Here is a 14,558-nt window from a genome sequence, read left to right on the forward strand (position 1 = left end):
CTGGTCCTTGAGGCTTCCAGATAGATTCAAAGAATCTATCTGGGGGGGCTAACCTCGCAGAGCAGATCCAATTGCTGACAACACACTAAGTGAAACTGGGGTCTTGGGAAGAACCCTGCTCCATTTATCAGACCGAAGTACTGGAACCAGGCCTGCTGTCCATCACTGTGACCTTGGTCAGTTAACACCGTCTCTGGGCCTTGGTTTCCCAATCTGTAAAGAGAGCCTTTGGAGACTATTCAGTGTTATGTGGCAGCCTGGATGGGAGGGGAATTGGGGGGAGAATGGATACATGTGTATATATGGTTGAGTCCCTCAGCTGTTCACCTGAAACTATCACATTGTTAATTATCTATACCCCAATACAAAATTCAATGTTTAAAAACCTTCATTTAAAAAAAAAGAAATGATTTCTTAAGACCTTTCAATTTCTAAGAGGCTCTAACAGGGAATGGTTAGTCTGGGACCAGGTTTATAGAACTTCTCAGTTTCCCCTGGCAGCAGACCTGATTAAATACCCAGTGAATATTAATGGAGGGTCTCAATTTTAGATTCACTGCATTGTAGAAAAATCAGATCAGCAAAAAATCCCTCTTTTCTATGCACATTGCTCCTTCAGATGCATGATGTCATTGGACTGTTACTAAATCCAGAGGGCAGCAATGGAATTATTCTGGTTTCATAAATGGAGATACTGAGTGTCAGAACTGAATTTGAGTTCTTCACATGTCCTTCTAAAGCCCTACTTTCCTCTCTGACCTCATTATAATCCCATCTGGTGACTTGTAGAATGGGAAGACAATCACGAATGGCTCAGTCAACCAGTTTTGCAAACCTCTTAGACGGGATTTCCAATTCTGCTAATTACTGTTATGTGATATTGGAAAAGTTACTTAGCTACATTATGCCTGTTCCCTCAACTGTGAGACAAAAATGATAATAGTAATTAGGAATACCTTTCTCATGCTTTTTTGGAACTATTAAGTGAGATTATAATATAGGTAATACAGTTGACCTTGCTATTATTTTTGTTGTTATTATTGACAAGGATGTTACAGTTGCCTAGTGGAAAACCCAGAGGAATAGTTTTATTTATTTTCCACCCCCAAGGACTTGAAGAGGCTTGGAGAATTATGTCTTCAGTTTGGAAGACTCCCTGTGGATCAAATGCGATGCCTGAGATGATGGTGAAAATCATTGGAAGTAAACACTTTCGATACCTTGTGGAGAAGCCAAAAATGTAAGTTTACTCTTTGAAAAATATGTTTTGCTTGGGTGCTAATGAAGTTTAGGCTTTTTTTAATCTAGAAATTTTCATTTTAAAAATGCTCTCCATGGAAAATTAAGTCATTAAGATGCAACCGTAAAAGTAAAATAGTGTTGATAACTTCTATGCAGTGTTTTCCTGAATTTTTCATCTTACAAAGATGCTCTTTCCCCATGCTCTTTAATTACTTGAGCTGATTTTCAGATAGATGGGAAATACAAGCTTTGAGCCATTAATAAATATTAATGGAGCTTTGCTGCTTCTCCTTATCAGGTTTGTAATCTACCACATGTAGTAATTTTTTGGTGGGGGGAGAGAGAGGGAGGAAGGTTGTTAGTCAATTTGTTATGAATTTAAGGAGTGCGATTAGTAATGAATCATAAAAGTTTCACTTACTTTTGCTTGTATGCCATACTCCTCTAAGCAGGGGCTTCTAAGAACATAACTAAGAGGGCTTTCTTCCTCCAAACTCATCACAGTCACATTTGAAGGGGGAAACTCACATATCTCTAAAATTCACTTGTAGAGTGAATTCTTCCTTGTAGAGTTTTGATAGTTCACGTAAGAAAAAGACGATACTAGACCTACCTTTCTTCTAGTAGGCATTTCATAAACAGTAGTCAGTCAGTAAGTGCCTTTCCCTCCTAAAATCATTTCCTTAGCTCTTTCCTCTCTTTCAGAAACCCACAGATCAAATAGACAAACTAAAAGTTCTAGCCTCACTGAACTTAGGTTCAGAAAGCAGTGGACACCAAACCTGGCTACCATCAGGTGGAGAATCCTTATCATCACCTGGAGAATCCTCAAAAATAAAGATGTGGGGTTCAAGACATATTAAGTCAGAGTCCCTGAAGATGAGACCATTAGCACTACTGTTATGGAGTATGAGCTTTAAAGGGGAAATGGGTTTTACCCCCCTACCATCAGTACTAAGAGATTGTAAAGTGAGTGCCCCAAGAGATTCCAAAGTCAGTACTGCAGTCAACTAGTAATGTCTCCCATGGCACAGGAAGTGACCTTTGCAGCAGGAGTCATATATTTGGAATCCTTACAGACTTAAGAGATGTGAGTTTGAATCCTGCCTCAGAGCCTTTCCAGCCTTTTGACATTGAAAAAGTGAATTAACATCTCAAGCCTCAGATTCTACAGCTATCAAGTGAAAATAAAGCCCATCTACCTAGTAGGGTTGTTATGAGAAAAAAAAATGAGAAAAGTATGCAAAGCATCTTTCCAGTGCCTAGAAGTATATATAGTGTGTGTGTCAGTTGCTCAGTCATGTCCGACTATTTGTGACCCCATGGACTGCCCATCTGGCTCCTCTGTCCATGGAATTCTCCAGGCAAGAATACTGGAGTGGATTGCCATTCCCTTCTCCAGAGGAACTTCCCAACCCAGGGATAGAACCCAGGACTGCATCACAGGCAGATCTTTCACTGTTTGAGCTACAGGGAAGTCATATTCCACATGCTTAATAAATGGATCTGCTATTATTACTGAAGTAAATCTTTCCATAGATATGACATTAAGTAAAAAATCAAAAATTTTCTATGAAACACTTGCCATCCCTTTTGTATTCTATGCCAGTTTGTCTCTGTTTTGTAGATGAGGAAACTGAGACACTGATGAGTAAGTGATTATTTCAAGATCTTGAAAAATTCCAGTCATTATCCAGAAAAGTAAATAAGATCACTAGCAATGCTTTGCTCAGTTCTCCTTCTACCTGGAAGACATTGCTAATCTATTAATTCCATTTCCCTTTGAGGTTGTTTGTTTAACCCCAACATCCCCAACTCCATCCTTTTTCCAATGGTATCAGAGTCTAATATGTTCCTAACAGGAAAGGGGAGGGTGGTGGGGATAGAGGAACTGTCCTTTTCCTCTTAAATTAGAGAAAAATTCCATCTTTCTTATAAGAAGGTGCCTTTATTTCTCTTTATTCTTTAAAGTTTAGATTCTGGAAATAAAAGTACACTACATTAGTTACATTAATTGGGAAATAAAAGACACAATTCTGTTTTTTCTGTGACAGACAATAAGATAATTGTCACTTTTTAATATTAAGATAAATTTTGTTGTTTGTTTCTATGGACTTGATGTTACTGTTGCTGGAATGACATAGGACAGTTAGCAAGCTTTCCTAAAATATTCTTGTATGGTTCAAAAGTAAATAACTCTCAAGAGGCTTCTCGTTGCTGAGGTAAGGACAGACCCACCGCAAGCATGCGTTGCATGTTCCAGAGTCTGTCTCTAAAAAAACATTTAAATCATGCTACATCTACACCCTTCAGCCAGGGTCTCAAGATGGTGTTTTCTTTGAGTTGAATCAACTGACCCTATTAGTAAAAAAATCTACATAGAAAAATAAATAAAGGCCAAAAAAGAAGTCTCTAAAAGAAAAGTCTGGATTAAAAAGAAAAATTACAAATTAATATTGGATGGAAAAACAAATCTTCCTGTGTAACGACATTTATTTATTTATTTGAATTAATTTTATTGGAGTATAGTTGCTTTACAAATGTGTAACCACATTTAGTTCAGATGTCTTACAGGTTGGTGGAAAGATGGCTAGTGGGTCAGACATAAATATGATCTTCAAAGTACAAACCAAAATCAGTCTGCTGGTTTTCTAGGACTGCTCTATGACCATACCAAAACTGGGTGGCTTAGGCCAACAGAAATGTATTGCCTCTCAGTTCTGGAGGCTAGACAGCTGAAGCCAAGGTGTCTGCAGAGCCTTGCTCATTCTGACGTGCCCAGGAAGAATCCTTCTGTTCCAAGTCTCTCTCCTTATTGGAGAAATAAAATGTGTCTGTGTACAGGTTTCCTCCTTTCATAAGGACACCAGTCAATCGGCTGACAACTCTACTATTCTAGCATGGCCTCATCTAAACTAATTACTTCTGCAGTTACCCTATTTCCAAATAAGATCACATTCTGAGATATTGGAAATTAGGATTTAAAAATATGAACTGGGATAAGGGGATAGAACTTAAACCATAACAATCAGTCTCCCATTTTACAAATGAGGTGAAACAACTGAGGTCTCAGTGAACTTAAAGTGAAGCTACTTATGAAGAACTAAGCCTGGAATTTACTCCTTCTCTCATTTTTTAATTTAGCCTGTACAGTGATTAACAAGAGATGAACAGAAAATGATCAATGCCTACTTAGAACACATTTTTCATCAAGGAGATCAATATACAGGTTTAAGTGTCCCTCAGTCTGTGGCATCATTATTTTCCTCATAGACCCCTACACTAGCCTTTCAATCCTGACCCCTGCCTTTCATCTAATTCTCTGATTCATTCTCTGGATCCATGCTCTTCAAAGTGTAGTCTATGGACCATCAGCATCAACCTCACCTGAGAGCTTGTTAGAAATGCAGACTCTCAGGCCCCTTTCCAGACATATTGAGTCAGAATCTGCATTGTTGTCAATTCCCAAGTGAGGCCTATGCAGCATTACAGATTGAATTACAGATTGAGAAGATCAGTTCTTAAGTATGGCTAGCAACCACATAGAGTCCCTTGGATTGAAAGGAGATCAAAACAACCAGTCCTAAAGGAAATGAATCCTGAATATTCATCAGAAGGACTGATGCTGAGGCTGAAGCACCAAAACTTTAGCTACCTGATACGAAGAGCCAACTCACTGGAAAAGATCCTGATGCTGCAAAAGACTGAGGGCAGAAGGAGAAGGGGGTGACAGAGGATGAGATGGTTGGATAGCATCACCGACTCAGTGGACATGAGTTTGAGCAAATTCTGGGAGATAGTGAAGGACCAGGAAGTCTGGCATGCTGTAGTCCATGGAGTTCCAAAGAGTTGGACATGATTTAGCAACTGAACAACCATCTTTTTAAAATGCAAATCTAATCAGGTGTCACCATCACCAGCCCTGGATTTGCCTGCTTCCCTTTCCCGTGACCCCCATAACATCCTTAGGGATTGTCGTGCTCAATGGCAATTTTCTATGCATTTCTGTGTCCCCCATTTAACTGTAAATTCTGTCTGCACAACCTTGCCCTCAGTACTGAGTGTAAAGTCTTGTACATATTGAAAGCCTAATAAATGAGTTAGAATACAATGGCAGTTTAGTCGCTAAGTAGTGTCCTACTCTTGCGACCTCATGTACTGTAGCCTGCCAGGCTCCTCTGTCCATGGGATTCTCCAGGCAAGAATACTTGAGTGGGTTGCTATTTCCTACTACAGGGTATCTTCCCAACCCAGGGATCTAACCTGACTCTTTTGTAGCTCCTGCAATGCAGGAGGATTCTTTACCACTAGCACCAACTGGGGAGCCCAGAAAGACAATACTAAGTGCTTTAAATCCATGTCTAAAGGCGCATGTTGCTAAAATAGCATGAAGTCATTACTATGGAACCCTGATGATTAATGGGATAACTGATCCAGGAGAAAATATGCCAGATGATAGGAGACAAATATTCTCATTTTATTAAAAGAGATAAACATTGGTAGTGAAATCATGGAACTTGAAGCTTATAGAGAATCTCTGGCGAAAACACAGGCCAAAGAATTAAATATATTAGATGTGAGTACAAAACACAAAGGCCTTCACCACTGAGGGTTAGTCCATTTTGACCAAGAACAGAGCAAGCCAAACTGGCCCCATTCTCTTCATTGATGAAGTTACTGTGGTGCAAATGAAGGGAGTCATAAAGCATAGTCTTTGTTGATTTCAGTGAGTTACTAGGAACACTTTTCTCACAAAGTTTTGAAATAGGTAGAGACTTCTAGATTGAATAGTATTAAGATGGATGACAAACCAACCTGGTAGTGACTGAACAATGGATTTAAGCACAATGTGCTGGAGGTGGACAGGTTGGGAGGATTTGTGTGTGACTCAGTTCTTAGTCAACATTTTTTAATCCTCAACTAAAGGAAGACAGACAAATCACTTCAGTAAGCAGGTGAATAGTAGAATGCTTGGAAGATATGGCAGGAAAATGAGCTAAAACCAACAAGATGAAATCTACAGAAATATACGCAAAGTCTCTTTAGATGAGGGCACACATACATGATTATATACAATAAATGCTTGGGATTTACTTGCTATGAAGTAATAGAATATATGCTGGTCTCTGGGAATTCCCTGGTGGTCCAGTGGTCAGGACTCCATTCTTTCAATGCCAAGGGCCTGGGTTCAACCTGTGGTTGGGGAACTAAGATGCTGCAAGCCTTGTGGTATGGCCAAAAATAATAATGATAATTTTCTTAAAGAAAGAATACATACTGATCTCTGATCCCTCCCAGTTCCTGGCATGGAAGCTCCTAAAACTCTCTCAATTTTCTAAGAGATAAGAACACTAGGAGTATCATTTGTTTTACTATTTCGTCTTTGATTCTGGTTCCTGACACAAAACTTGTAAAGTCCTTAGAATTTCCTGAGTGATGAGTTGTCTTTTGTTCTAATGAGGATACTCTCAGTGGGCTCCTGAATGGCTTCAGGGTGTAGGTTGTGACCAGAAAGACCACACACTGACTAAAAGCTTGGAAACTTTCAGCCCAAACGTACTCCATATCCTCCCAGAGGGAAGAGAAGCTGGATACTGAGTGAAAGATTTATCCTAACTACATGTTGAAACTTCCTAAAAATCCCAAATGTATGGGGTTCAGAGAGCTTCTGGGCTGCTAAACACACCTATGTGCTGGGCCGGGGGGTGTTATGTCTGCAGAAGCCACAGGAGTTCCATTCTCTTCCCCACATACTTGGCTCTCTCCATCTCTTCCATCTGGCTGTCACTTAGTTGTATTCTTTAACAGTAAGCTAGTGACTCCAGCCACATAATTAAAAGATGCGTACTCCTTGGAAGAAAAGCTGTAACAAACCTAGACAGTGTATTCAAAAGCAGAGACAGAACTTTGCCAACAGAGGTCCATATAGTCAAACGTATGGTTTATCCAGTAGTCATATGTGAATGTGAGAATTGGACCATAAAGAAGACTGAGAGCTGAAGAATTGATAGTTTCAAATTGTGGAACTGTAGAAGACTCTTGAGAATCCCTTGGATAGCAAGGAGATCAAACCAAACAGTCCTAAAGGAAATCAACCCTAACTATTCATTGGAGGAACTGATGCTGAAGCTGAAGCTCTAATACTTTGGCCACCTGATGCAAACAGCAAACTCACTGGGGGGGGGGGGGGGGAAAGCAATGCTGGGAAAGATTGAGAACAGGAGGAGAAGGGGACAACAGAGGATGGCATCACTGACTCAATGGACATGAGTTTGAGCAAACTATCCAGGAAATAGTGACAGACAGGGAGCCTGGCTGTTGCAGTCCATGAAATTGCAAAGAGCTGGACACAACTTAGCAGCTGAACAACAACATCATCTAATGAGTAAATGGTTTGCCTAAGTTCTGTGAGACACTCTTATAAATTAATCAAGCCTGAGAAGGCAATTTTAGGAACTCTGATTTATAGCTAGCCTGTCAGAGATACAGGTAACAGCCTGGACTTGCGCCTGACACCTGAAGGAAGTAGGGCAGTCTTGTGTGACTGAGACCTTAACCTGTGGGGTCTTTTCAACTCCAGGTAGATAGTGTTAGAATGGAATTGGAATGTAGGACACTCAAGTAATGTCAAAGAATTGCTTTGTTTGGGGAAAACCCACATATATTTGATGACCAGAAGTAGAATGGAAGATAAAATGGAAGGTTCCCCCAGTACACCATGAACCAAAGCTGTCCAGATAGACGAACAAGGGGGCGGGGTGGGTGGGCATCATACTCATAACTAGACCTGTCACCAGGGAGTACTGTGCTTCGTCCTGGCACACGAAAGGTGCAGGCATTAAAAGCGTGGCATTATGGAATCTCCAGGGTGTGAGGTTTGGCCTAGGGGAACATTTATAGAATTTGGGAATTGAGCTGTTAAATAAAAGAGGAATTGGGTTCCTTTCAAGAAACTCCTGTGAGTAGAGATGCTTCCAATTAATACAGTTGGCCTCTATAGTTCCTTCCACTGCCAAGAATCAGTGACCCAGAGTATTTTATTCCATAGTTACACTGCTGTTGGTATAGAATTGTTAAGCACAGGGGAAGCTGACTCTTTATGGGTGGTTTAGTCACTAAGTCATATTTGACTCTTGAGACCCCATAGACTGTAGCCCGCCAGGCTCCTCTGTCATGGGATTCTCCAGGCAAGAATACTAGAGTGGGTTGCCATTTCCTTCTCCATGGGATCTTCCTGACCCAGGAATTGAACCTGGGTCTCCTGCATTGCAGACAGATTCTTTACTGACTGAGCTCTGAGGGAAGCAACAAATACTTGTAACTGTGTATCACATATATTGATATTTAGAGTCAATAAATACAAAATTCTGATGTTTTTCCACATGACTTTCCTGGAGCCCATATTCTGTCATTTTTTTAATCCCTCAAAATCCTTCATATTAATACAATATTTTGAGTTTCTTATTTTAATTATTTATTTATTTGGGGGCTGCTCTTTGCTGCATGCATGAGCTTTCTAGTTGAGGTGAGCAGGAGCTATTCCCTAGCTGTGATGCATGGCTTTCTCACTGCAGTGACTTCTTCTGTTGAAGAGCACATGATCTAGGGTGTGTGGCCTTTGGTAGTTGTGGCACATGGGTTCAGTTGCCCCAGGTCATATGGAATCTTCCAGGACCAGGAATCTAACCTGTGACCCCTAAATTGGCAGATAGATTCCTAACCACTGGATCACCAGGGAAGGCCAATATTTTTTAATTTCTTGAAATTTTTTAAAGTGTTAATAGTTTTAGAAACTAATGCATGCATGGAATCAGCACCTTTTCAATTAACAAATATTAATTGACTGCCTGCTACGTGCCAAGCCTTGGGGACCCAGCAGAATACCTAAAGTTCTAGTGACAGAAGACACACAACAAACATATAACAGTAAGCATTCAAATGAAGATAGTGCAATGAGGAAAAATACAGTAGGCCCAGAGGGTATATGAAGTCACAAAGGGTGCTCTCAGAAGGCCTCTCTAAGCAAGTGACACTTAGCTGAGACTATGTAAAGATGAGTCGGAATTATCCAATGAGCTTTATCCATGGTTAGCTAGCAGTGAGCTGGCTAAGACTAGCACAGCTTTGTCTCAGTGCATGAGGCTTTCCATATTTCAATCTTCCATAAAACTCATAGTTTCTTCCTCCTTCTCCTGCCCTAGAAGAAGAGGCTGCAGCTTCCCATGGGCCCCAGGTTCTCCAGATATTTCGCTTTCCCAACAACTGCTACAAATAGCACCTAAGATGAGCACCTGGAGCCCAAGTAGATCTTTTTTGGTACATGGCCGCCTTTTGCCTGCCTCCTAAAAAAGTACCACATCACTTTCCAGGAACACAGATCTGAGAGATCAGGCCAATCATATAGCTGCTGATTTTTCACCCATGAGATCCAGTCTGTACCCAGCAACACCACAGGTGTTCATCATTACCTGCTAGCCTCCACAGTTCTACACAGAGAGTGAACTATGCAAATAGCTGAAGAAATCATTCTGGACAGCAGGGACAGGCAATAGAAAGCTTTTTGGCATGCTTAAGGAGGAGCAAGGAAGTCAGTGTGGGTGGAGTTAGTGAACAAGGGGAGGAAATGAGGTCAGGGAGGCCTACAAGACTCAGATCATGGGCCATGTGGTCCGTGTTAGAAATGTTGGATTTGTTCTATGTACAATGGGAAGACATGGAAAATTGAGAGCAGTGGAGGACACAATCAAATTTACACTTTCTAAATAACGGTTCTGGCTGCTATGTGGAGGATAAACTAGAAGAGACAGGAATATTAAAATGAGAGAGGCCACTTAGGGAGTCATTATGGTAATCCAGGCAGGAAATGGTAGTGTCAGGCAAGTCTATTCTCATCACAACAAAAATTTAAAGTGATGGACATTAAAGCCCTCGGCACATCACAGCTCTTGGGTCTTGGACAGACTGTGTTATAGCTCTTAGACAGATCAGTGTTACAGCTCCATGTTACAGCTCTATTTTATTTAGAAAATAGCAGGAAAATCCATCCTCGAGGTGTGAGGGCATGCCAACCCAAAGATGCAAAGAGAAGAGAGTGGGGGAGCGTGCGAGCACGTGGGAGAGAGAAACCTGGCCCTTTGGCTCCTCTTTTTATATGTTTTTTCCTCCCCCCAGGCCTGCCCTGTGTAAATTGGGCTAGCCAGGAGTGCTGTTTGTTCCACCTGAGGTCCTCACTCCATCCTTGGCCTTGCCTTTGTTCTATTTTCGCGGGCTTTTCCCTTCCTTTTCTTTTAGCCAGCACCATTTTGGACTCCTGTTTCCTATTCTAACTACCTAACAGTAGCAATAATCAATTATGTTCCCTATGTAAAACCTGGGTAAACTTTGCAATTTAAAAATTCAGATACCTACTCATCCTTTTCTTAAAAAGTAATAACTAATTGTAATATCTTATCTTTGTTTATTGCATTTCATGCTATATAATCTACATATTACCTTACTCTCCAGGAACTCAGTCTCTCCCCAAAACAGAACAATATCAGAGAACAAACTATTGTCTTTATTTTCACAAGTTCAAAGAAATAAAATAATATGCTAAAATCATACTTCTCCTATGAGCTTTCCACAGTTTTTTTTTAAATTAATCTCCTACAATAGGTTTTAAGTTATTATTCTAGCACTGTAAGAAGTATAAAGAAGCATGAGATATTGTTTTGGAGATATGCCTCCAGCCCAAAACATAGGCATAAATCTTTAAATAAGAGTATATGGCTTTGTGTGAGTGAATGTCATATCAATGTTATAAAAAATAGGTGGCCATTGGTCTTAAATCTTGAAACTGTGCAGTAAAGGTTGTCACTTTACCATTTGAAATTCTACATTTCCAAAAATATGATAAGTAGTAAAAGGCAAAAACAAAATATTATTTAAAATGTATATGACAGGAAAAAATTATTCCTCTTATGTATAAAGAGCTCTTACAAATCAATGGGAAAAATATAAGCTGCCCAGTTTAAAAAACTGGCTAAAGGTCTAGACAGGCAAGTCACAAAAGAAGAAAAAAAAAAAGAACATTAGATATATATATGGCTGAGGGACTGGGGTGGGGAATTAACCTGAGTGGTAATAAAAGAAATTTAAATAACAATGAAATATTATTTTCTACCAATCAAACTGAAAATCTTTTTCTAACAGAAATATCCATGGTTGACAAGGGCTTAGGAAAAAGAATACTCGTATGCTACTCCGTTTTTAAGTATACTTATCAAAAGCTTTAAAAGTGTATTTCTTTGGCATAAAATCTTCCTCTAAGAATCAATTCTGTGGAAACAATTATTGGTGGATGTAATGGTTTGATTTCAAAAGTTTATACAAGACTATACTAGTCTGGGTCCAGTAGGAAACAGATTATATAAATTAAGATAATTCAAGGAGGATTTGGTTACAAGAGTAAGAGTTGCAAGACACAGTACAGGAATCATGGGCTAGCAGCTGCAAGGTTGTTACAACCATGGGTCTGCAGAGATGGGAAGCAAGTGTGCTCAGTTATGTCAGACTTCTGCAGCCCTATGGACTGTAGCTCACCAGGCTCCTCTGACCATGGAATTTTCCAGGCAACAATACTGGGGTAGGCTGCCATTTCCTCCTCAGGGGATCTTCCTGACCCAAGGATGGAACCCACATCTCCTGCATTGGCAGGTAGATTCTTTGCCACTGAGCCACCAGGAAGCCAAGATGGAAAGAGGGGGATGTTAATGAAGAGGGAAAAACATTTTTGAGCTAGAGAAAAACAGTGACCTTCCGGCAAAAGACACAAGTAGTTTGAAGCACTCTTACGGGGAGAGCCATCTTCCTGGAGAGCCAGGGCCAAACCAACCAGAATCAGAGGACATGAGAGCTGACCGGCTAATCAGTCCACAGCGGTCAGCTTCTCAGAGTGGAAGAGGAGGCAAGGAAGTAGGAGCAGAGGGAAACATCCAGCAGAGAAGCAATATTTAAACTAGTAAAACCCGGGAAAAGTAAACATCTCAAATAATATAGGACGAGTTAATTAAAGTCGTGTATATCCATACAGTGAAAAACTAGATACTTTAAATGTTCTTGTGGAAATGTAAACATTGATGGATAAGGTATCCATATGATACTGTCAACTGGAGCAGATTTTAAAAGATCACAACATTGTATAACCACAGTTTGGTTTAAGAGTAAAACAAAACTTAAGCTCTTGTGTGTGTGTGTGTATCTTACCACATATAGGGTAACCACTTATAATTTTGAGAAAGCACAAATTTATGTTAATGTAGTACATCTTTTTGAACTTTATTTTCCAGAGCAGTTTAAAATTCATGACAAAATTGAAAGGAAGATGCGGCGATATCCCATATGCCTCCTGCCCTCACACACGTAGCTTTCCCCATTATCAACATCCCTTACCAGAGTGGTGCATTTGTTACAATTCATGAACCTACAGAAGGCAATGGCAACCCACTCCAGTACTCTTGCCTGGCAAACCCCATGGACGGAGGAGCCTGGTGGGCTGCGGTCCATGGGGTTGCTAGGAGTCGGACACCACTGAGCAACTTCACTTTCACTTTTCACTTTCATGCATTGGATAAGGAAATGGCAACCTACTCCAGCGTTCTTGCCTGGAAAATCCCAGGGACAGGGGAGCCTGGTGGGCTGCCGTCTATGGGTTCGCACAGAGTCGGACACGACTGAAGTGACTTAGCAGTACCACACAACCACATCTTAATCACAAAATTCCATGGCTTACCTTAAATTTCACTTTTGGTGTTTTATATTCTGTGGGTTTGCGCAAATGTATAATGACATGTGTTCATCATTAGAGTGTCATACAGAGTACTGTTGCCCTAAAAATCTGATGCTCTGCCTATTCATCTTCCCCTCCTTTCCTAAAGTGCAGTTTTCAAATACATGGTCTTTTTACATACCCCTGATTTAGTTCAACATAATTAAACAAAATCACATATTAATCATTATTGCTCCTCGTTCCCATAGACCCTGTAGATGTCTCCAGAAGGTATTTGCAGAGATAGGAGAATGGTTTGCGCTACATCCTCTGAGTGTGGATAGAAGCCTTGCCTCAGAACTATGCCTTAAAGCACGGAAATAACTGATATAGAGGCCAGGCAGTTTCACAGTCATCTTGATTAGAAATGTAAGAATACAAGTGCAAAAGGCTTTAAATTTCAAGCCTATAGACAGCATGTTAAAAAGCAAAGACATCACTTTGCCAACAAAGATCTGTATAATTAAAGCTATGGTTTTTCCAGTAATCATGTATGGATATAAGAACAGGACCATAGAGAAAGCTGAGCACTGAAGAATTGATGCCTTCAAATTGTGGTGAGGACGCTTGAGAGTCCCTTGGATAGCAAGGAAATCAAACCAGTCAATCCTAAAGGAAATCAACCCTGAATGTTCATTGGAAGGGCTAATACTGAAGCTCCAACACTTTGGCCACCTGATGCAAAGAACCAACTCATTGGAGAAAACCCTGATTCTGGAAAAGATTGAAGACAAAAGGAGAAGAGGGTGGCAGAGGATGAGATGGTTAAATAGCACCTCCAACTCAGTGGACATGAATCTGAGAAACTCTGGGAGATAGTAAAGGACAGGGAAGCCTGACATGCTGCAGTCCATGGCTTCACAAAGAGTCAGGCATGACTTAGCAACTGAACAACAAACAATTGAAACTGTCAACACAAAGATTTTAAAACAACACAGTTTGCACAGCTCCTAGGAATAAGTCACCCACAATGTTGTAGGTGTTGGGGGTTTTTTGTTAGTTTATTTTGTAAAATTAAGGAAAATGATTCCAAAGAATTGTGCTTTATCAGAGATTTTAAATACAAATTAATCTGCTTTTTTTAAAGGTAGGTGACTCCTATAACTTGTATTTACAATTATTAGTAAATAAACAAGGCAGCTGGAGAGATTACATTAACTCTCTCTTTTTATCCATTTAAGTAGTATTCCTCAGTTCCTGTGAACTATGAAATGTTGATCCTTTGAACTTTAGTTTTACCTATCAACAAAGAAAGTTTGGGGATCCAAAGGAAAGTTCATCCCTTCTGTACCTGGAATGAGAAAGGTGTTGATAAAGGAGATAGCACTTTGATTTAGGACTAAAACTTACCATTTGTCTTGGGCTAACTGAGAACCAGGCTCGGTGCTAAATATTCAATACATCTTATCTTAATAAGTATTATTTTCCTAATCTCACAGATGAGAAACTGAAAATCAGAGACGTGAAATAACTTACCAGAAGTCACACAAGTTATGTTTGGGGCTAGGAC

The 14,558-nt window shown here is 40.1% G+C and overlaps 1 protein-coding gene across 1 annotated transcript in view; it reads left to right on the plus strand.

The window, feature by feature from the left end:
- The first annotated feature begins 1,133 nt into the window (after nt 1-1,133).
- Nucleotides 1,134-14,558, plus strand: part of C2H1orf87 (chromosome 2 C1orf87 homolog) — an 83,444-nt gene continuing 70,019 nt past the window's right edge. The window contains exon 1 of the mRNA XM_068966671.1: nt 1,134-1,240. Within this exon, the coding sequence (XP_068822772.1) occupies nt 1,134-1,240 (107 nt within the window). The remainder of the gene's footprint in view (nt 1,241-14,558) is intronic.

The sequence above is a fragment of the Capricornis sumatraensis genome, chromosome 2 (genome assembly GCF_032405125.1).
Source record: "Capricornis sumatraensis isolate serow.1 chromosome 2, serow.2, whole genome shotgun sequence".
Classification (NCBI taxonomy): domain Eukaryota; kingdom Metazoa; phylum Chordata; class Mammalia; order Artiodactyla; family Bovidae; genus Capricornis; species Capricornis sumatraensis.